The sequence below is a fragment of the Uloborus diversus genome, chromosome 2 (assembly GCF_026930045.1).
Source record: "Uloborus diversus isolate 005 chromosome 2, Udiv.v.3.1, whole genome shotgun sequence".
Taxonomy (NCBI): Eukaryota; Metazoa; Arthropoda; class Arachnida; order Araneae; family Uloboridae; genus Uloborus; species Uloborus diversus.
In genome coordinates this window covers 175,053,387-175,077,311 of record NC_072732.1, presented here as the reverse complement: position 1 = coordinate 175,077,311, position 23,925 = coordinate 175,053,387, and the positions used below count along the sequence as shown (strand labels likewise).

At 31.6% G+C, this 23,925-nt stretch overlaps 1 protein-coding gene across 1 annotated transcript in view; it reads left to right on the top strand.

Annotated features, from left to right (window-relative positions):
* LOC129216668 (protein PTHB1-like) overlaps positions 1–22,237 on the top strand; it is a 72,922-nt gene extending 50,685 nt beyond the window's left edge. Inside the window, exons 16-22 of the mRNA XM_054850883.1 lie at positions 4,538–4,633; positions 7,333–7,508; positions 10,532–10,684; positions 13,895–14,077; positions 16,461–16,659; positions 19,520–19,657; positions 21,864–22,237. Of these exons, the coding sequence (XP_054706858.1) occupies positions 4,538–4,633; positions 7,333–7,508; positions 10,532–10,684; positions 13,895–14,077; positions 16,461–16,659; positions 19,520–19,657; positions 21,864–21,946 (1,028 nt within the window). The 3' untranslated portion in view covers positions 21,947–22,237. The remainder of the gene's footprint in view (positions 1–4,537; positions 4,634–7,332; positions 7,509–10,531; positions 10,685–13,894; positions 14,078–16,460; positions 16,660–19,519; positions 19,658–21,863) is intronic.
* The last annotated feature ends 1,688 nt before the right edge of the window (positions 22,238–23,925 follow it).

Sequence of the window (23,925 nt, the reverse complement as noted above, 5' to 3'; positions counted from 1 at the left end):
ATTCATAAATAGCAATGAATGCAGAAAACAAATATTTGGATGTTTTAAACCATGAGAAGTTTTTACAATTAAAAATGTAAAAAATTTATAATTAACTGGAAATTTTTTGCAGAAAACAATTGAGGCAGTGAGAAGCAAAGGGATGTAAGTGGCAAAATTTAAAAAATGGAGATAACCAGTACCAGTAGTATGGAAACCTCTCCTCTGTCTTTGGGCAATAGATAGTACTAGTAGAATTACTAGGCGCTGCTGTACAGCATGATTTAGATAAAGAACCTAATGAAAGCCTACCTAGGACGTTATCTTTATACACATTTTACTCAAAACTTGAAAATGTCCACTTGCATCCCTCTGTTTCTCATTACCTCAATTGTAAGAGGTATCGTTTTTATTGTCAATTAATTATTTAAAGTTAAGTGTCACAAATGTTGTATTTAATCAAAGTTTTAAATGCATAAAATGTGTTACAACATTCAAATCTACAAATGTAATGTTTTTACTGCCTTGTGCAGTTAAAGGGCAGTAACTCCAAAATTTTCATTTTTCATTTTTTTTGCATTTTGTCATCTATTGTACATTATCTGCACAAGATCACTTATTTGGTTTCTGCTGAAAAAAAAGGCGCGAAAAAGACGTCTAATTCCAACATTTCCCTATTGTTAGTATTGAATCCAAAACCCTTTTCTTCAAATATCTCAAAAACTGATTTCTGCAGATACTGCTGTTTACCTGCGCACGGCAGTTTACACATTTTATGCATTTAAAGTTTTTATCATAAGGGCTAGGTTTAAAGTCTGAATCCTTTCAAATCCTAATGAACAACAAGACAGAAGAAACAAGTTTTTCTTTCTTCTTTCACATTTGGTAATTTATCGGTTTATTCTGCCGTGTGCAAATAAAGGGCAGTAACTACAAATTTTTCATTTTTCATTTTTTTGCATTTTTGTCATCTAATGTACGTTATCTTTATTATACAAGCTTGCTTATTCGGTTTCCTCTGATAAAAAAGCGCGAAAAAAACTCTAATTCCAACGTTTCCCCTATTGTTATTATTGAATCCACCACACATTTCTTCAGATATCTCAGAAACTCATTTCTGCAGATACTGCCATTTACCTGCACACGGCAGTATTATTGGGATTACTATCGTTAAATTTTGTTATTTTGATGACTTACTTTTTTGAAATTTACGTATTTCTATCTTTACCCCAGAAGTAAACTGTCACAGCTTGCACATGGCATAGCTTTAGTAACCAGAAAGTCCTTGAATTAAGTAAAGCCCTTGATTAAGATAGCGAAAATAAATGTTTAAGCAAAAGTACCATGTTGAAAAAATTCTGAAAAATCGCTGAAAAGCAACATTGTTTACCTGGCTGGCATTTCAGTACTGAAATGAACAAAATCAGGAAACCTCCCGTGAGACAGTTAGAAAAGGGTTAGATAATGTTTCATATCGCAACAACCTCTGTGTCTTCTTGGTTCACGTTTCTAAAATGATTTTTCGTCCAAAAATAATTTATTTTTAGTTAATTTTTAATGTTTTCAATTTAATTTCAAATGCCTGACAGCATGAAGAATAAACTTTCTAGTAAGGAGGGTGGGTGGAAATGAAATACTACTTTTTTTTTTTCAAAAAAAAAAGGCCCTTTGCATATTAGACATCATTATTCTTTAAATGCAACGTCGGTCCTTTCCTGTCAATTCCTTGAAATTTTTTTATTACGTGCTGTAAATTTTTATGTGCGCAGTTTGTAGCTGTTTCAGAACGCTCTTGAAACTCATGTCTTTCATTCATATATGTCCATCTATAATCAGTACAAGCATAAACTTACATTGCAAGTGTGTAATTATATTTAAATTATGTATTTTTCCCAAAATGAAATTTTGGTGCTTGCAAATTCATTAGTTTTATGTCTTCGGTATTACTTTTACTTTCTCTTTTATAACATCATATGGAACGGATATATTTCTAATTTTATTGTTATGTTGGTTGTGATGGTTTATATGTTTCATTCTTTCTTCATTTTTCTACTTCATGTTTCTGTTTGCAATATCTTCTGAGAATGATGTAATGATTTTGTCTTGATCCGAAAATGCTGAAGTTAGTTAATCCAAAAGTATAATTCATCCTTGTGCAAAGTGAATATGCTGATTCAAAAATATAAGTTCTCCTACTATAGAACTATTAGAACAGATGTTAAACATTTATGCTTCAAAACTGCTCCAGAAACAGGTTTTATTTTTTCCTCTTTTCGCTCTTTTGGCACTTTATTCTGGAAAAAATCAACTTTTAAGGAATCCAAAGATTTTAATAAAGATCATAATATTTGTTTTTTGTTTTTTCATGTTTTTACCTATATGTATAGAAAAATAAATTACTTTTTGTCACAACAAACTTGAGATTCCTAAGACTTTTTTTTTTTTTTGCTGTTTCAACTTAAATACAAACTCTCATTAAAAAAAAATTCTCAGCTGCAACACAAGGTCCCAGGCAATATTATTGTGCTACATTTTCATTTTCCAAAACTGTTAAAATAGTTAATTGCTTGAAAATGGATCAGTAGTGCCGTTAAAAGATACTTTTTTACTATTTTAAAAATTTTATAAAGCTTTCATTCATTTTCCTTAAAAAAAAAAGTATATTTGTATAAAGTTTTAAGTGGTGCAGGAAGTTATTGAAATAGACTCGATAAAATATATGTACCTTGATTGTATTAATTTTTATTTTATGAAGAATGAACATATTTTCCAATATAAAGACATTGATTGAACTAATCGCACGTAAACACATTAATACAAGCAAAACCAATTTAGAGGTTGCTTACTGTGATTACTGGGAAATTTCTCCAGTTATCAAGATTCGGTAGAAATAAAATAGTCATTCCTCATAGTTAACTGTATGACCAGATAACAGAAGTTCCACCAAGTATAATTTCACCAGTCTATTGTCAACTATGCATTAGTCTTTAAAGAGAATGGATGGATTCTTTCTAAAGTCAACTTTTCCCTTTCTAAGATTCTCGACCAATATGAAATAAAACATTTTCTTAAAAAGTAAGTTTGAAATTTTACTTTCTTTCTCCTCTGCCGAAAAACTTCATGCATAATTTTTGCATTGACATTTTGCACATGGTTAGAGATAACCTAATGACAGATTTACAAAAATACTTACTGGTAGAAAATGCGATGTTAAATTAATAAAGTACAGTTTTTAATGTATGAAGTGTCCGGCAAAAGATATCTATTGCAACACTTCAGAAGCAATGTAAAAATAGATCCAATAACTTTTTAACCTCTTGAATAATGATAAACTTATATATGAATCATTTCAGTCTGAATATGATTTCTCCTGTTACAAAGTTGAAAGGTGCAATGTCATGGTTCTTTACAAAGGCACACATGTAAAAAAAAAAACATAAATTTTTCCTACCATTTTGTTCTCTAAAAGCCCCCCCCCCCTTCCTAATGTTCAGCAAGCATGATAGCTAAGTCAGGAGACTGAGAAACCCTGTGAATGTCATTAAACCTGGGAATATAGTTACCAGGAAAGAAAGGGCAAATAACAACTGCTGCACTGTCGGTGGCCATTTTTAGGCGTGGAACTGCAGACGTAAATGAAAGCAAATAACCCTTAACAAAGGTTATGTTCTCATACTGAGACCATGTTCTGAAGAATGCTTCAGAACAGATTATATTTAACTGTGCAGCACGGTTTGTTTGACACTGTTAATGTCCTTTAGTGTTATGTACTGTTTATATAGTCTCCAACAATCTTATGCTTGTTAGTGTAACTATTATAGCGCATGCTAAAACCTATCATATGATGGTGTCGGAAAAGCTTGATTGCTATACTCGTAGATATTGAAATGGTGAAAAATTATGTTCTGAATTGTTGTAAAAGATTCTCTTTTTCTTTTTTTTTTTTTTTTTTTTTGACAAAATACTACTGATATGCAAAGACGCTGTTTTCTATTGTTCTCACCTTCAACTGGGAGCAAAAAACCAACAATTCATGAGTAATGATACTAACCAAGCACCTCTCACTTTACTACTTCACATTTTCATGAGTTCGCCATTTTTCTTTCTGTGATATTTTATATAATATAATATTGCACTATTATGTTATTGCAGTGAAAAATCTTACTACAATGAATACCAATACAGTGAAATATCCGTTTGAATAAAACAAATTTAGCCCCATTTTAGTTGCAATTACTTTGTTTCAATTCCATTACAATTGTTAAAATTTGTGGTCCTTTAAAGTTTATTGTAACAGGATTTTGCTGCATATTAAATTACTGTATTATCATAGTTAATTGTAAGCATCTTGAACTATGGCATCCCATATTTGTGTAAACTGAAATACAAACAACAAACAAAATGTGCCCATACTGAATATTTCAAATTTTCCTAAGAACAAACAATGTTTGGATATTGGTTTGTGTTGTCTGTTCTGTGTAAAATCAATACTACATTTATGCTAGATTTATTTAAGTAAGTTCTCATATTATAATTGATGCTTCTTTTTTTTTTAAAGATTTGATGTCTGATGGAACTTCCTACCCTGGTGGAGCAATGGGCATCGAATATTTTTCAGGTCCTATAGTCACCATATTACCATCAAAAACAGCTCGTAAGTTTTTTCATTATATTTAAGTGATTGTTCATCCATCTCTAGTTCTTTTTATTGGGACGTCGGCGCTTTTAAAAATCCAAAACATCTTCAAATTATGCTTACTCATGAACTTTGTTTTATTGATCAAAACATTTTTACAAATCAAGCGTTTAGTAGGGGTGCAATGTCAATTTTTTGGAAACATCGATGTTTTTGTTAAAACATAGATGTTTTACTTTCAATGTTTTTGGACCATCAATGTTTTGGTTTCAATGTTTTTTCGATGTTGATGTTTTTGCATTTTAATTGAAAATTATCATGAAATTTGCTCCAATTTTTTCGCTGGGTAATTAAGTTTACTTATAGAGTTGCCAAAAAAAAAAAAAAAACATTTTTTCTTTGCACCCATTTTATAGAATCAATTTTACCGTGTAGAGGATGATTTTTGGGAAAATCACTACAAGATAGTAAAAGATTAACTAGAGAGTGAGGAAAAAGCCAAAGCAATTGGAAGAACCTGACACTGGTAGTCTGGTGCTAAAACTTGCAGTCTATTTCAAGGCTCCAGTTCTTAAACTAAAGGAAAATCCTATATGTTGCAATGGTGAAAATTATAACTTTAAAAATTCAGAGCTGGTAAAAGTTGCTTTAAAGTATTTGATAGTGATGGCAACTTCTGTTCCATCGGAAAGAGATGTTTCTCTGACTGGTGGGACAGTCTGTGAAAAGAGAAATGTGCTTCTGGGGGGACAAAGTAAACAAACTTCTTTTTCTCCAAACTGTCAACATTTCTTGCTCTTAAAAATAATTGTTAGAATTAATTTTGTATTTTTAAAATAATTAGCACAACTTTTTCTCATCAACTGACAGTAAATGCTATGATACAATTTTTCTTAGATTCTTTTTTTTTTATGTAAATTTACTTTTAGTTTCATTCAGTTTGAAAATATTTCCTTATTACTATAACTAGTTTGTATTAATCCGTACTTGTCTTAATATTAATTTTTGTCCTACTATAATACCAAGATGTTGCGAAATTATTCTTATTAAATTACATCCATGATTTGAAGTTCAGTATTTTCAATGTATTCGTCAGGTACGTATTCTTTTGTAATGCTTAAATTAGTGTAGCATAATCAAAAATGTATGCTATACATTGATAAAAAGATCGATGTTTTAAAACATGGATGTTTTTTGGTCTATGTATCAATACTACAAATGTTTTAATCGATATTTATCGATGTTTTGAAACATTGATGTAGCACCTCTAGCGTTAGTATCAAAACCATCACAATCACTTCTTTTAAATTTTGTAGGAGAAACAAAAATATTTCACTCTGCATACTTAATTTTTCAGTAGAATTTAACTTTTTTGTGAATAACCTTTCATGTACAAATTTATTTTTGATTTATTTTTAAAATTAGCAATATATATACTATTGATTTCTGTGTGTATGTAACCCTATTCTCTCTGGACTGTGAATATCTACCTGGTCAATACTGGTACCATTGGATGCAGGGTATCCAGGGGAAGCCATTCGGCCCTGCCTCAGAACATTTTATGGAAGCTTCTCTGTCTCACCCCTTTAAGTCTTAAGGGGCCGGACATCCAGGAGTGAAAAACAATAAAATCATCAATTGTCCCCCACTGCAGGCTTTAGTGAGCCACCGTAAGTGGTGAACAGGGGTTGGCGAGTTAACGGAGTAGGGGGTGAGGCCCCCTAGTTGTCTAATCATTTACGGATAAAAATAATTCAGAGTTCCCTGGTTTTGAAATAAATCACCTTTTTTTTTAATTTTCTGTTCACACTCCAATTACATTGATGGAATATCTCAATTTTATGCTATGTATTCGCCTGTAAAATCAAAAATGTGGGTTAGCTATTTGTTGTAAAAATGTTGGTATTACCCATACTTTACAGACATGGTTCAGTAGAAGAATGAAATGAACTGGTTTTGAACTAAGACAGGTTTTTGGCCTGATTAAGGAAGGATATGCTTCTAATCATTTTATTGTATGATTTTATCGATCAAGAAGTAACAGATTGCAAAAGAAAAAAAAAAACTTTTGAACATTTATAGATTGAGCTGGTTATGATACTAAGCACCTTAAATATATTAGTCATTAATTGTGTTAAAATTAATATTGAAATGAATACAATTCTATTCAGGATGGCAGGAAGCGGATTTAGATTTGAGCATCTCACTTAACTTCAGTATTGGTGTTGGTGCTATAATAATGTTTGCAACTGTAGGGTTATCAACATATTCAGGAAAATTGTTTTCCAAACCGAAAAAGAGATTTTTTTTCTTTTTTCCCTTAAAAAAAAGAAGAATGTTTTTAAACATTTTCTTTTAATATTCATTTATAGCAGTGAGTCACAGTTAAGGCAGAACTACTTGCAACACACCAAACAGGCTGGTTTTCACAGATAGAGACTGCAGTTTCTTTCTTATTAGAACTCTTCAGTCTAGCATAGTGAATAACTGAGCCGAAGGTCTCTCTGTCTTCTCATTGAAGCTGAGAGTGCCAACAAACTGGTAGATAGAGTCATTCTATCATTATAGTAGAGCTACAAATTAGCAAGTATTCATGTGTAGCTTTTAAAAATTAAACAAAATAAATGAATTTTTGGATTATTTTCCTTTCTTTTCTTCTTTTTCCCTTTTTGTTTTAAAATTTGAGTATGTTTAAAGTTTGGTATGTTTGTTTGTAGAGCGATATAGATTGCAAAGTGATAGTTTTCCTGCTCTGTGGCTGGCTGTATCAGAGTTGGTTAGAAGATTGCAGCACAAATATCGAAAAGAGGCGGACAATGCTAAATTGAAATGCAGCTATTCTTCATCTCTCCCTCTTCAAGAATACTTCAAAGTCATTGAAGAGCATTTTACTGTGAGTAACTTTTATATTATATTAAATTTTCCCCAGCTATTTAATAGCAAATAATGACAAAAAGCTTTAGCATCCAGAAAAATCTACTTTTCCACAATATTCTTATAATAATTCAAAAATTAAACAAATAATAGGTAAAAACGTGTCCTCGTCTAAGAATAGAGTAGTGGAAAGAGCAAATGACTCTCATAATTAATTTTATCCTTATGCTGACATGCACTGAACAACTACTTAGCATAAACTTAGTATTTTGTATGTGCTTCAATATTTTGAGTTTTGTATGTCAGTACATTTTAGTGAATTTGAAACAGCTTGCTGCATGTCTTAGATTTCACACGTTAAAACAATATTTTGGCAAATTTAGTGTAGTTCTAATTGTCATTACATCCTTTTTTTCTCCATGGTGTTTGGTTGTGGATTGCTTGTCTCAAAATTTATTTTCTTTAATGTTGTATACGATTCAGTACAGAGTTTATCTTCTTAAAGATCTGCAGTGAATTTAATGTAACTTTTGTGATGCATTAAAATTCTCCTACCAACACATTTATTAGTTACATGGAAAAGGAAAAGTTGAAAGCTTAAATAATCTTTACTAATATTATAAAGATAGAGAGCGGATTTTTGTGTGTTTATATGTTCGAGGTGATCTCCGGAACCACTGCACCTATTTGAAAAATTCTTTCACTTTATGAAAGGTGCTTTCTTACTGAGTAACATAGGCTATAATTCGAAAAAATCCGATTATCAGTTCTTTTTATATTCAAATTTCGTGTAAATTGCTTATTATTGGCTATTAAAGGGGTCAAAAATTACTTGCACATATTAATATTATATATCATTAAAAAGGGTAGAATTTTCCGCGTTCTAAACAATTTATTTCAATGCTCTAACTTAATCACAACGGGAGTAATTTGCATTTTTAGCTCAAACTTTTTTAGGCTTAGCCGAAATTTAGGCACTACTTTCTTCATTAAATCTATCAAAAAAAAGTGAAGGAATTGTCCCACAGTTTTCTTTTTAACACCATTGGAAAAAGTGATATTTTTTACTCCAGATCTTTCTCGAGCTGTGGTCGAAAAAATTAGCTTCTATCTTCAAAGGGAAAAAAGTTACAAGCGTTTTTAAATCAATTTCGAAATATGTCATTTTGATTCAAGTTGTCAACCATTTTATTTTCGCGTTTCCATGGTTAAATTTTTTGAATCCATTGTTTATTTCCGTCTTTCACATTTTCAGTTCTTTAACTTATTTTATTTCATGTTTCCATGGTTACGCTTTTAAAATCCATCTTTCGCATTTTAATTTCTTAAAAGCATTTTAATTCGCAACTCCAATAAACTAAAGGGGGCGCTTCAGACAATGTCTTCTGGTGGACGAAAAAGGTAAAACAAACCAATGCCGTAACTTACAACTTACTTTGAAACTTAGTCACTGACAGTAATTTTTCATTGTGTTTGTGGGAAGCTTTCTTTTGAAATTACATTACATCACAAAGTGTCTTGAAGCCTCTAATTTACCCTAAAGATAACACGTGGAACGGAATATGTTTTACCTTTTTCAGTTGCGATGTTAATCACCACAAGGTACCGTATTCGAGCTCTGGAGTTGCGAATATCTGTCGTCATTGTTTGGAAAGGTAATTTTGCATGGTGTTTTTTTTTCTTTTATTTAAGTTATTCTTTAGGTTATTAATTTATTCTTTTAATTAATTTTTGAATATATGTCACTTGACTCAATTTTTGTTCTCAAGGTAAACCGGGCAAAGCAGCTCTTAATATATAAAGATTTAGAAGCTACTGTTAATGTAATTTTATACCTTTTTGTTTGTTTGGCGAAACATTTGTTATTGCCAAAGAAAAAACATCAGCTTCACTCGCAAAAGGGCTGGGTTCCGGTAGCATGGTCGCTTGGCACGTTAGCTGCTGAGCAGTTCACACTAGGATTATTGTTTTAAGGCAACCATTAATGTAATTCTTTGTTTTGGGGATTTGTTTTGAAAGAAAAGAAACTTTGGATTTGTTTTTATCCGAGTGAAATGTACGATATTTTCTTCATTTTTTTCTGAGGCTGATTTTTGAATGTTCCACGGGATGTTTTTTTTTCGTTAGACGGATGGATTATGATAGCGTGGTTGCTGGGCAAGTTTGGCGACAAACAATAGAGCTGCGGAATTATTTTTACGTTTGAAAGATATTGTTTGATGTCTTTTTTTTGTTTATTTGGCGAAATATTTTAAATTGCAGTAAAAACCGCTTCACTCGCTAAATAGAGTTTTAAAGCAACTGTTAATCTAATTTAATGTTTTGAGAAAAAGTTTTAAGTTCCAAAGAAACTTAAATAGTTTTTTTTTTTTTGAAAAGGTGTGCACGCATTTTATACAAAGAAAAATGATCATTTCAAATCAGAGGGGGAGGGGGCGTCAATTTTTTTTATTCAACGGACTTTCAATACATTTTTAGCATGGGATTCGCTGTGCGGGTACTGCTAGTAATAACAATAAAAGGGGAAAAAACTTAAAAACAAGTGAAGAATTTTTAACTTAAAAGCTATGTTAAAATTTGTGGTTGTCAGTCATTGCTTGCATCCAGCAGCTTTCTGATGGAAGGTCATTGCTTGGAGTTCACTTTGACCTTCCAAAAAATTTCCTTATTTGGCAAATTTTGTTGAACAAGTTAAGAAATTTGAAAACCGCATTAAAAACATTGAGTTTCTTAAATGCTTTTAACTACAAAAATAGTATTAAAAATTATTATGATGCTTTAATGTCTCTTCTCATTAAATGTTGGTGTGTGTGTATGCTCATATTTCATCATTTGTTAAAATCTGGAGTTTCATTTGGCAAATTAAAAATCCCCTCCCCCTCCCAAATTTAACTTTGAGTCTCCATTGCTTGCTTTTGCCCCGACACATAAAAATTTTAATGCTGTCCAATTTAACAGTTTGGAGAAATATTTGTTATAAGTATGATTTTTTAAATTTTAAGTATTTCATATAATTATCCTTGAATGTTTTTCTTTGTAAAGAATCGTCAAGTGATTCAAGAAGTAGAGGATTTGATCGCTCATCGTTCTCTTCAGTTTCGCGTTGTTCAAAAGCGGTTGCTTACTAAGCTGAAAGATAGTACCCCTACACCACTGAATAATTTAGATACACTTTTAGAGGCAACTCATCGACAGGTAAATAAAATTTCATGCGATTGTGTTTTATTTACATTTAATTTTGAAGGGATATAATTTGTAAAGCTCTATTTTTTGATGGAGTGTTTAGTATGTTCTTGTATTTGTGCCCCTATGTGCATTCCACATATATATTTAATATAAACCTCTGTAAATGTTTTAATTTTGTAATTATACTGTAGTTGTATATTTGCAAAAAACTATTTCTCACTTTTTTCCAACTTATTAATGGTGAATGTAAAACTTTTGTATAATTGATAATTTGTTTCATAATTTATACTTTATTTTGTATTTTATGTAGGAATATTTTGTTAATTAATTCTGATTTTTTCATTACTTACATTGTAAATCTCACGTATAACATGTGCATTAAAAGGAACGTTTTGGCCTCTTCACTGAAAGTTTTCGGGATTAAAAAAAGATTAGATAGTCTTTTTTAAATTTTGACTATTTTGCATGATTGCAGAAAGCCAACCATGTACCTAAAAACATTTATTGAATCTTCTGTTAAGAATAGAACCCTTACACCTGCTTACCAGTAAAAATTTTAGTTTGGTGGATAAAAAGTCTGTCTTCCAGTATGGATCATCATCTTTCCCTCCATTGTTGGCTATCATCCTTGTTTTCCAAAAGCAGTAAATTTTAAGAAGTAATTTAAAACCTTACGAATATGCTATTGAAGCAGTGACATGCTGAAGCAACTTGTACATGTTAACTGCTAACATAATCAATTTAGGCATGCAGTATGAACTTCTTTTAGGACTCAACACTCTTGGAATTTGAATTAAGATGTAACATTTTAATAAGATTTAAAATATGCAGTAGTAATATCAAATATGGTTCTTTTTAAAGTATAGATGTTTTTTTTTTTAAATTGTTAAACAATTTTACTTATTTATGGTTATTATTAATAATGGCTAATACAAACACATTGGTGAACTTTTGGCATTTCATGTTACTGGAGTTCAGCTGTATATCTTACTACTATTTTATGTGCAAAATTTTGTCTGTATGGATGTTTGTTACTCTTTCACACAAAAACTACTAAATGGATTTTGATGAAACTTTACAATAATATAGCTTATGCCTCAGAATAACACATAGGGCACTTTTCGTACCTGTTATGAAGATAAACCCCCCTTAATGGTGATAAACACAATTTTCACAAAAATTTTCTAATATGGGGGTGAAAAAATACTTGCACACATTAACATTATATGTCTATTGAAAGCACTGATTTTTCTGCTGAAGATTGGCACCTGTTTGAAATTTTTAAGTAGAATAAAAAACGAGTTATAAGCTTTTTAGTTCCATTTTTGAAGGCTCTCATCAACTTAATTCAGTATTTAGTGTATCATCTCAACTCCATGTAGATAGCTAGAATTGTTGTATTGTTGAATATTTTTGCTATTTGTCTAACTGTTCAAGACTTTTCTCAAGTCAAATCTTAAAAATAACATTTTTGCACAACATTGGCAAATAATAAATGGACTTGGCTGATTATTTTCTATTTTAATAGAACTTTTATGCATTTAAAAAAAAAATTATTTGCCCTGATTGGACATTTACTCATTATCTACTTGACCAGGAGGAATTTCTCTAAATCTTTTTGTTGAAATATTTCAATAGCTGAGGCATTTGGCAATTTTTTCAGCTGTTGTAAAAACTATGTAATACTGTTTCTCGGTTTTCACCATGTAACCAAAATATTGCCATTATTAGAAACTTTAAAACTTTGGTTAAAATGTAAAATAATCCGCCAACTAAACGAGTGAAAAATTCGATGAAAATTTGTAACAGATAGTTCTACTAAGTAGGGGGAGAGAGCATTATCCAAGGTATCACAAAACGATTACCACAAATTTGGTAACATTTTAAATCCCACAATAATTGAAATTTCAAAAAATTACTAAAGCAAGTAATAGGGGGTTTACGGGCGGTTATATTTTTTAAAACTGTTTGTTCTTCAATAGCCATATTGATAGGCTTGCTGCATTTCTGAAACATTCAACCGAGACACTAGATTACTCCCCCCCCCCCCCACACGTATAGAGTATTCAAAAGGGTACAATCCCTGGTTGCTTTTTAGAGAGTTTTAGAGAGTAGTTCATTCTCAATGCTATGAACAAATGGTCACTAATTATGAGCCCAAACCAGGAGTAATAAATAACACATGATGCAAGCAGGTACATTTAAACACTTTTATTTTCTATAAGTTAACATTTTAAAGTTACTTTAGTAGCAGAAAAACTTTGAATGTAGAATAAAAATTTGAAAAGTATTTACATGTTCTTTGCATTGACTAGAACCTTTTTAAGAAAATCTTTTTTGTTTTTAATCTTGCGATAAAAATCCTCACAAGTTAATCCAATGTTAATTTTACAAGTCAGTGTTACAATTTCGTGCCTCAGAGCCAGAATTATGTAAGCCACATAATCACTACTTTACAGGAGACTGGAAAAACATTTGTCTGGCGCAAGCAAAAGATAGGACATTCGCTCTCTTAACATTGATAAATAATTACAGAGGTTTTATTTATTTATTTTGTAGAATTATGTTTGCATAGTTCGATGTGGACAACGATTCTAAATACAATGGAGTAATAAAGACGGAAAATCGCAATTTTTGAACTTAGTCTGGCTCTGAGGTACCAAAAGGACAAAGTTATTATTTTAAATAATCCTTCACAGTTAATTATTTTTAGACTTTTTTGGTCATCTGTAATCAAATTTCTATTTAACCGGAACATTAAGTAAACCGGCCGGGACACCGGGATTTTGTCTGAAAACTGGAACATCTGGCAAGCCTACATATAGAGAAGGTTATATAAGGTTAAGGACTATGTTCTAAAAAAAGAAAAAAACATATTAACTAATAAATCTTTGTAAACGATTGAAGTTTAACTGCATATTTTGGAAATTCTTCAAATTTTTGTTTGTTTAAATGTTGTGATTTCATTTTTAATGAATACTATTTTGTTCTTTATATTATTGCTATTTTACTAGGGATTATTTTATGGGTAGGGAAGAAGCTTGATTTTAAATCATGTCAAAGCATTGTGTTTTGAGTTCTTTCAATTGAAACAGAAAACGAATGGAAGTAGCAACAATTATCTCTCACAAGTGTTACTTACCCAGGCAACATCGGGTATTTTTGCTAGTGTTTGTATATATTTTTTAATAATTGTAATTCTGAATCTCTTTCTCACAGATAATGTCTGTTACTGAAACCATGGACAGGCATCTTAAAGCTCTTGAAGGAAGTTCATGTGCATTGGGCTGTGCAACAAATCTTATTTTACTTCTTTTGAGATTATCAGTTGATTTACCTGAAGATCAGTGCAGGTTTCTGTCGGCCTGTTTTTCCCCAATTGTTGATTTTGATTCACAACAGGTAAAAAAGAAATGAGACTGCAGTTCTGTTATATTAATTTATTTATTTTATGAAGGCATGCTAAAATATAATATACTAGTGGTACCCGCACGGCTTCGCCCGTAATAGCAAATTAAAAGGTCTTTTGGTTCGCCTGTATATTTACAAATGATGTGTAGTGAATTTTCTCGCCAATTCGCTTGTGCCCACGTTACGGTTCCACGTTATGATAATTTCGTATCTCGCCAATTGGCTTGTGCCCATGTTACGGTTCCACGTTATGATAATTTCGTAATTTATTCGTCCATCTTATGATAGTTTTGTTCTTAAAATTGGAATAGAAAAAGAACAAAATCGAATTTTCGAAAAATCGCTTCGAGGTGCACACCCCCATGCTACATACTAACTTTGTGCCAAATGTCATGAAAATCCGCCGAACGGTCTAGGCGCTACGCGCGTCACAGACATCCTATAGATATCCTACAGACATCCAGACATCCTCCGGACAGAGAGACTTTCAGCTTTATTATTAGTAAAGATAACTAAATTCTATTTATTATTATGTATACATTTCAAAGTTCAAATTTGCACTTTCGTGCAATTATTAATAGTTTTTGATTCAGGTTTTTTGTCAGATATTTTTTCTTTAAAATACATAACATAACACTCCATAGTCCCCCGTACCTACCACTATGTGTGGTTTAAATGGTTGGATGGGGCCCTGGAGACAGCTGTGTTAATCGGTGAGTTGATACGTTGAACCTTGCTATTCTTACTCAATACATTTCAGAAGGCAGTTCAAATAGTGATTTGTATGAATGGCGAATAATTTTTTCATAAGAGTTACAATGTAAATTGAATTAATGTGTTCCAGATCATAGATGATTGCTTATATCTGTACCTGAGTGCTAGACTGGCATAAGTCCAAAAATTGCAATTTTCTATTTATTAGTGCATTGTATGTAGAAGCCTATTTTGTATCGAGCGATGTGAACTTAAAAAATATCCTTTCCAATTTGTTACCAGGATTAAAAGAACATGTGTCCTCTTCTTTACATGTGTCAGAAAAAAGTTTTATACTCCTGTATAACTATCAGGGGCGCCGACTTGCAAAAATTATTGGAGGGGGGGCCGGACATCACTGGGGGTTAAGGGGCTATGTAATCCCTCGGAGGTCCTCTCACCCCAAATAAAGGTCAGATTTTTGTACCTTGAAAATGCCATATTTTCTGGTGTGTATAATTTTAACAAACAATCAGTATGTGACATGGAGTTTTCAAAGTAAAATAATCTAAAAATTGGTTTACAAATTTTCTGGTTCAACTAAATCATGTCACTTGTCTTAGTAAGAGATTTTTGTTCTATTTTATGGGGAGCCTTGCAGTGCCGTAGCTAGGCATTGATATAAGGTAGGACACTTAACTTGAATGGAAGGGCACTCCCAGAGACATCGACTTGTTAAAAAAAAAATGGGGGGAGAGGGAAACCGGGAGCTATCTTGTTCTTGCCGCAGGAATTTTTCTAAATTTGAGATAAAAAAGTAGTGAGTTTTAAAGTTTTTTTTTAAAAGCATTTTAAAATCATATGATCAACATTCGAACCCAAAAACCTCGACGAGCCTGACAAATATTTTTTGGCTTTGAAAAAAGAAATAAATAAATACAAACCTGCACAGTATTTTCGTAAAAAGGGTAATTTAATTTACTCATGTCTTTTAAGACCAGTTGTTTTTTCATTAGTGATATCGGCTAAGGTATTCAAGTGTAAACACAGTCTCTCAATGTCTAGGTCCTTTTTGAAAAACTCAGTTGATTTTTCAAAATTTGTTTCACCTCTGTTTAATAAAAGCAAGCACTCTTGTTCAACTGCATTGAACTGTGTGAGTCCAGTTGATTTAAACCGCACAATGCTGCAAGATTGCACCATTTCACAAACCTCAATGTAAAGTGCATTGAAGTACTCTTTTGGGATGAGTTTAGAAAGCATAGTATAATTAATAATTTTTTTGATTTATTGCAGGGGGCTCTGCCCTCTCGAAAATATTTTTGAGGGGACTTGGGCCCCCTCAGGCCCGTTGGAGTCGGCGCCACTGATAATTAACATAATGTGACTTAAGTCCTGCTGGCTCTGAGGTACATATTTAAACCAATAAAATAACCTATAAAAAACAATGAGTATACAGCACTGTACATGAAGTGCATAAATAAAAGTTTAGCTGCAGTTTGCTTAAATTCTGAGATGAGCTGATGACGCCGGTGAAATAATGCAAATATTTACTCTTTACAAGAAAAGGTAATATGAAACATGGTGTCAAGTGCATTTTTCTTAAAATAAACATTGTTTTTATTTTTTTTCCTGTAAGAATAATTGCTAAACTTCTTTATAATTGTTACTTCTGTTTTAGGGTTGGGAAGAGAAGGTAAATGTTGCCATGATATATTTACTGAAAAACTGTCTTGGAAAAGGAAATCATGAAACCAAATTTCCTGAAGCACAACTGAAAATACCGAAAGATTTGTCCAAACTGAGAAAACACATTTCATTGGTTATGGATAAAATTTCTAAAAATACACCGCTGGTTATAAGTGACTCATATACTGATGGTAAGATTGGATTTCTGTTTTGTTAAAGGTTTTCTATAAATAATGTCACACTTTTTTTTCAACAAACTTGATGCCTTGGTCTCAAAGTGTCATGCTTTACTTCACCCCATCGCGTCGTCCCATGTCATGCTGTTTTTCACAAGCAAATTGTTATAAAAATGTGTAATGTCACATTTGGGTGATTCTTCAAAAACCTGACTTTTTTCAATAACAATTTTAAAAAATAAAAATACTTAAAAAAATCTGAAAAAAAAAATTATACTCTATGTTATAAACTTATTAGAGGAAAAATAGGGGGAACTCGAACTAGGCTACACCCCTCAAACGTGGGTGGTCAAATTTTCATGCACCAGGAGAGTGACAAGCAGTAAGTTTCGTTAAACGTTATAAAAAAATCAATTATAGTAATAAATAAATAATTGTAACCTAAATCAAAAAGTATGTTATTGCATGACAAAACAAAATCTTCGTAAAACCTTCCTTAACAGACACTTTCTAATAACAAACATTTCTTTGAGTCCCGGTCCCTTTATATGTCTAGGTTTTTCCATACTATTCACTCTGAATATCTTACTCCGAATAACGGACAGTTTTTTTAACGAAAAAAAATTTTTTTTTCAATTGCTATGCTAAATTTCTAGACCTAGTAAATTAATAACAATTTTTGCATGTTTGTTACTTTGAATTTTTAGAAAAGTATTTAATTAATTCTAGTATAAGTTGTGCTCTAATTTATCTAAGTCAGAAATTTAAAGCAACTTTATTTACCTACTCGAGCAGCGTTGATATTGAAAAATGTATTTCCAACAAAACTCTCTTTGAAAGATTTGTCTAAACAAGAAAAAAAACAATAATAACATAAAAATTTTCTGCTGCTACATTTTTTATTTATTGTTTGCGAAATTCAGCTGTTTTTTTAAATTCCTAGTCTTATTTTCTAACTAATGCATTGGAAATAAACCTATTTTACTGGATATATTATCAACGTTTCACTTTTTTTTTCTTTTTGTGCCAGGAGAGTGAATTAAATGTGAAAAATTTTAATGCCACTCATAGTGTGTAGTTGAATTAAGAGGTTAGAATAAAAAAATAACATTCTTTACCTTAATTATAACCCTGGGAATAGGTAACAGCCAAGCTGTAAGGAAAATTACAGCTTGCCTGATACCTATTCCCAGGGTTATAATTAAGGTAAAGAATGTTATTTTTTTATTCTAACCTCTTAATTCAACTACACACTATGAGTGGCATTAAAATTTTTCACAATTAATTCTCCATTAATTTCACAATTTTTAATTAAAACAAAAATGTTGCCCAGGAGAATGACAGCAAAAGTATTACATACTCCATTTTTGAACTTCAAAATTTTAATGTGAACAGCAGACAAATCATATCAACAAATTACTCAAGAAATCCAACAAAAAGTTGATGATAAACAGTATTGTAGCACAGCAGGTTAAAAATTCTTTTTTTTTTTTAATATCTAAATAAATTGAACTCATTCTTAGGACAGGAGAGTGACATAAAAACCTGGGGACAAACTTGAAAATGATGTACCTTGACTATTTAAATAATTAAATTTATTTAAAGAATGTTATTTTACACCTTTAAGTATGCATAGTTTAGTGCTATAAAATGTTTTAATAATTCAAGTGTAGTTGAGAAACGAATGGGGACACACCAAAAGAGTGACTTTCTGGTTGTTCAAAAGTTTTTGTAGAAAAAAAAGAAGTTATTGTTTTAAGAAAAATGGAATAACATCGGAAAAGTTACTTCTAACTATCAAAAAAAAAAAAAAAAAAAAAGAAAAGAAAAAAAGTTCTAGATCAAACAATCCTTGTGGTATGCTCCTGGGACACAATATTGTAAGGATTTTAGAGAATCACCCATTTCTTGTTATCCCCTCCCCCTCCATTATACCAACTCATAACTTCACAGCCCCTCTCCCCCCTTCAAAGTGTCATTTGTGTATGATTCCTTATGAAGTATTAATGGCATTGCATTAGTGTGCGTCATGTGTCCGATATGCGTTTATACCTATTTAAAGGATCATAAAGTGATTATGTGTTATGCATTTTATTATATTATTTTAATTCTTTGCAAAAATTTAAAAAAAAAGAAAAACTCTAATGTGGTAGGTTCAGGATCATGGATTTGCTTTTTTTCCCCTATGACTGTATGACAATATACTGATAACAGAAACACTAAAGACAGAAATGCAGTGCAGAGGTATTTAAAATTGTAATAAGTATGGGGTTAGTTGTAATAAGTATGGGATGTTTTAAATGCTTGCATAAGTAGTTCAGTTTCAACTGATAATCATAGCGAACATTGATTTGAAACTAATTATTTACTGCCTCTTTGTCACTACTCATTAAAATAGTCAACTTATAAAACACCGTTTTGGAAACATGACATGTTTTTGCTAATTTTGTGACTGCATTTTCGATGGCACTTCAGAAAAGTTATGTTCTTTCTCTGCTTAAAATAAGCAGAGATTTGTACTAAAAGACCTGCCTAAGAGTAATTTGTAAAGAGTAATATTTGTAGTGTGACTTAGTAAAGAGTAATTTGTATTAAAAGACCTGCTAATAATCTCTTGTTCATTAAGTGCTTATGACAGTTATAAAGAAGTTATTTATATAGAAAAATCATGTGAACTTGTGTTTAAAAATTCACTTGTAACTCAACCCATTTTATTTGTTCGTTCAATTTTTATGAATTGAAAAGTTTGTTGATTCAATTTTAAATCTTATATTTATCTTTTTGATTTTTTAAAAATAATTTATGTTTATCTCAAATTTATTCACTTCATCTCAAAATGACATTTTATTTTAATTAAATTCTTGGAATTTTGCAGTTTTAGATGAAAAAAGAGTGAATGAAAATGAAATGGATGAAATGAATCTTCCAGAGGGATGCAAATATGTTGATAATGTCAGCCCTAGGCCTTCATCTGCTGCTATGACGAATACACTTGAAGAAAATGAATTAAATGGTAAAATTATGTTTTGGAAACTTAATATAAGATAAAATTTCAAACTATATTTGTTTGTTGTGCAATGGAGATAACTTTTGACCTCACTCTTGTCAAAATCTTTAAAGTGGCATGCTGATTTATCATACTCTATTTTTCATTTTTGAAATGATATTCTTTCATACAGGATCTTAATGCCACACAATACTATTAGGGCCTGTCAATAAATAACGAGACATAGGCTATTAAACAGATTTTATTTGACATTTTTCAAAAATACTGACCGAAATTGTATAAACACTTATCCCACTGGGAAATTAGTCACATAGTTCAATGCTCACAAAAGGCTTTTGTCTGCTGCTCGCACCAATTATTCACGCACTCCTCTACTTTATCGTCCAAATGAAATTGTTGTCCCTGAAGTGCCTCAAGGGCGGATCCAGAAAGTTCTCAAGGAGGGGGCGGTTGATTTTTTGACTGACCTCTTACTACGTATCTGATTTATAAATTTTTCGAAGGGGGGGGGGAGCACAGTTATCTAAAACAACTAAAATATAAAGATTTAGCCAAAGAAGTCTCGAAATTATTCCTTTACTATTGAAAGAGGTACTCCAAAACTGTGTTTTAGAACTTCAATTTTGTAATAATGTCTGGGGAAAGTTTCGAGCCTTCCTCCCCCTAACATCGTCAAAAATAGGCTAAAATGCGCTTTAAGAGTTTAATTTTGCAAAATACCCTTGGAAGGCTTTCAAACTTCTTTTTCAAACATCACCAAATATGGTTTAAAATTGTCTTTTTGAAACTTTAATTCGTAAAACTTTGCTTAAGGTTGACTCAAACCCTTTCCTTTCTTAACGCCATTAAAAAGGGCATACATTTGCATTTTAAGACTTCAATTCGGAAAAATTACCGGTGCAGGGGCTCTCAAGGGAGGGGTGATCACTCTCATCGCTCCTCCCTTGTATCCATCCTTGAAGTGCCTTCTCGAATTCTCCAAAGATGTGGGATCACATGGGTATAGATCTGGACTATAAGAGGGGTGGTTCAAGATTTCCCACTTAAATTTCTGTAAGAGTTCTTTTTTACATTGGTGTGTTTGGTCCTAGTAAAACTTTCAAGTGCTGTCATCCAGTTGCATGACAATACTAAACCATAGACAGCCAATGCAAAAAAAAAAAAGAATTGTTATGGAAATTTAAGTGGGAAATTTTGAGCCACCCCACTTATAGTCCAGATCAATCGCCATGTGATCCTGGGTTTAAGCTGGGTTCAAAAGTTCTTAAGCATAAAAGCTGAAATTGAGGGGAAAATGTTAGCAAAATGCTAAAATGTTACACATTCTCATATATTTATATATGCCTCAGTGTGTTTCATCTCCAGTTGAAAATAAAATTCATATTTCATCTGTGACATCTTTGAAGAAATAAGTACAACATTTTTTTTTTAAACATAAAATAAAAAAAAAAACACGATTGGTGTTTAGAATGTTGCAGTCCCCTTTTCCTAATAAAGCAGTTATTGGGGGGACATAATGCTGGATAAGACTAATAGTTATTGAACTTAATTGTAATTTAAACATCTTAGCTGAGATTTTAAAAAGATTAAGTTAATTATTGCCATGCATTCTTCCTCAATAGGATCACACATTTCTTCTTTTTTTAAAAATATAATTTTTTTTATTTGAGCAAAAAAGCGAAAATGCATTGCTTTATTTTCGCAATTCAGATAGTGTTTTCTCATTATGTGAAAAATACAACCGTAGCGGAAACTCTGATGTGATCCCACATCTTTGGGGAACTCAAGAAGGCACTTCGGGGACAACAATCTCATTTGGACAATGAAGTAAAGGAGTGCGTGTGGAATTTGTGAAAGCAGCAGCAAAGGACTTTTATGAGCATGGAATTATGCCATAAAATTTATGCCTAATTTCCCAGTGGGATAAGTGTTTAAGCAATTTCGGTCAGAACTTTTTAAGAATGTCAAATAAAATACACTTTATAGCCTCTGTCTCGTTATTTCCTGACTGACCGTATTATTTCTAGTAAATTTAACTTCTCTTTTGTTTTGATAAATATTTTCCAAGAGTTTAGAATATTATCTCAATATTTGAAGTCATAACTCTATCCAAAAAAACAATTTTTTCTCTAAAAAAATTTTCAATAGAACATTATTTCATTTTAGAAACTACTTTCTTTTGCTCAAATAAGTTTTAAACTTTCTGTTGTAGGTAACATGGTTGATACAGCTCACAATCTTCAGGATGAAGGATACGGCAAAACGGTTTCAGATGAAGAGGAAATGATAATTTAATGATTTTATCATTGCTTCTTTGTACAGAAATGGAAAATACGACATGTACCTTGGACTATTTTATGAATTCAAACTCATAGTTCATATGGAAGTCTTTTGTTCTATTTTTAACCTTGAAAATTTTATAAAAGCATAACCATTTTAAAGCAACAAGAGCAATACTTTTGATATAAGTTTTAAGCATTTATTTTGTTATAATAACAAAAATTTTGGAACTTTTAGCAGCATATCAATTTATGAAATAGTAAACTGGCGAACTATACAACTTTTAGCCCAATCAATGAAGGTAAAAAAATTGGCTTTGTCACAACTAATTTAAGGAAAACTGAATTTTTGCAGGATGTTAGCAGACCAAGTATACACTAAAAAAACACAAAGTCCCAACCCCCACCACTCTTGCTTCCTCCCTCACCCCTTCCGAAAATTGCAAGAGCAGTACTCTGATTACATGCTTACAGCTCAAAAATTAGTGATGTAACCGGGGAATTCCTTTTTTTAATTTCATTCCTAACAATATTATAAACCAGTAGTGACCAACCTACGGCACGCGGGACACATCTGGCCCGCGAAGCTGATCCGTGTGGCCCGTTATTTTTAAATGTTACAACTCGAAGAGTGCGATTAATGACAATGTTACAAATTAGGATCTAAATATTTAGAAATAGGTACCTGAAAAACAGGTTGCATTTAACAAAATAAGCATCAAGTAATGATAACAACAATTATAGGTTTGCGATTTTCTTTCCTTTTCCGTATTTTCCCATTTCATTCAGAAAAGTGTAAAATAATTTGAAATTTTATATGTGCTCTAGCATGCGAGAACGATTTTAGTATGATCTGCGGCCGTCGGGAAGAAAATGTTGGGGACCACTCTTATAAACAAATCATATTACACACACTTTTTATGTAGTTAGCTCAGTTTCACCAGTTTAATAACTTAATCATATACAGAAAACTCACTACAAAAAGTAACTTCAACAAATTATAGCTTTTTATCTATATGTCTTGAGAAGAAATGTTTGGACGAAATTCATAGGTCCATGATAGTCATTTAGTTGAAATGGAACGACAATATAATGGCGTTCACTTTAAGTTTTACTACCATAATGCAATTTTTTGTTACAAAAGTTTATAGGTTGTTTGTGTCGCCGATAGAAGTCTACAAAATAATGTCAATGTTTTGCTCTAACTATTTAAGTCTTGCATTAAATAAATCAGGAATAGTATATTTCAACTGATTATTTCTTTGCAGCGGATATTATTAATGTTTAACATTACTTTTGGTTATTATGTTTTATTCTTTTATAAGGGTCATCTTCTAATATTTCGTTGGTTTGATCTGAAAATATTGTTGCAGTGCATTCCACTACAGGGTCCACACATTGACGTGCAATCGAACCAAGCTTTATGACAGATACAGTTTGTAACTCATAATGTTTTACAATTGCAAGATATTTGTTGGAGAAGTTCATTTAGAGCAGAGCTAATAGCCATGAGCTTAGGAATCAGTCTGTTGCCTTTAGTATATTGACAACCCGACTTGTCTGGGGCAAAGTTTAAAACCTAACCAAGTTTGAATCTGGTGGTAAATCCTAAAAAGATGTTGATGAGCGGCGTCTGAAGTTGGAAGTTTTGCTAAATCAAAATTTGACTTTAAAGACAATTTTGCTATTACTTGCTCATACACAAACTTTTATTAAATCTTGGTGACGTTTTAAACTTCCAGCAGAAGAATGGGGTTGGCAATATACTTCATGCAACTGACTAATGACGATTACCCCTTCCAAATGAACTTTTCCTACAAATAATTCTTGCAATTGTAAAACATTGTGTGTTACAAATTAGCTGTCGTAAAGCTGGGTTCGTTTGCACGTTTATTTATGAACACTGTATAGTGGAATGCACTGTAGTAATATTTTTGGACCAAACATTATTTTGTAGACTATCAGCGACACAAACGAACAATAAACTTTTGTAAC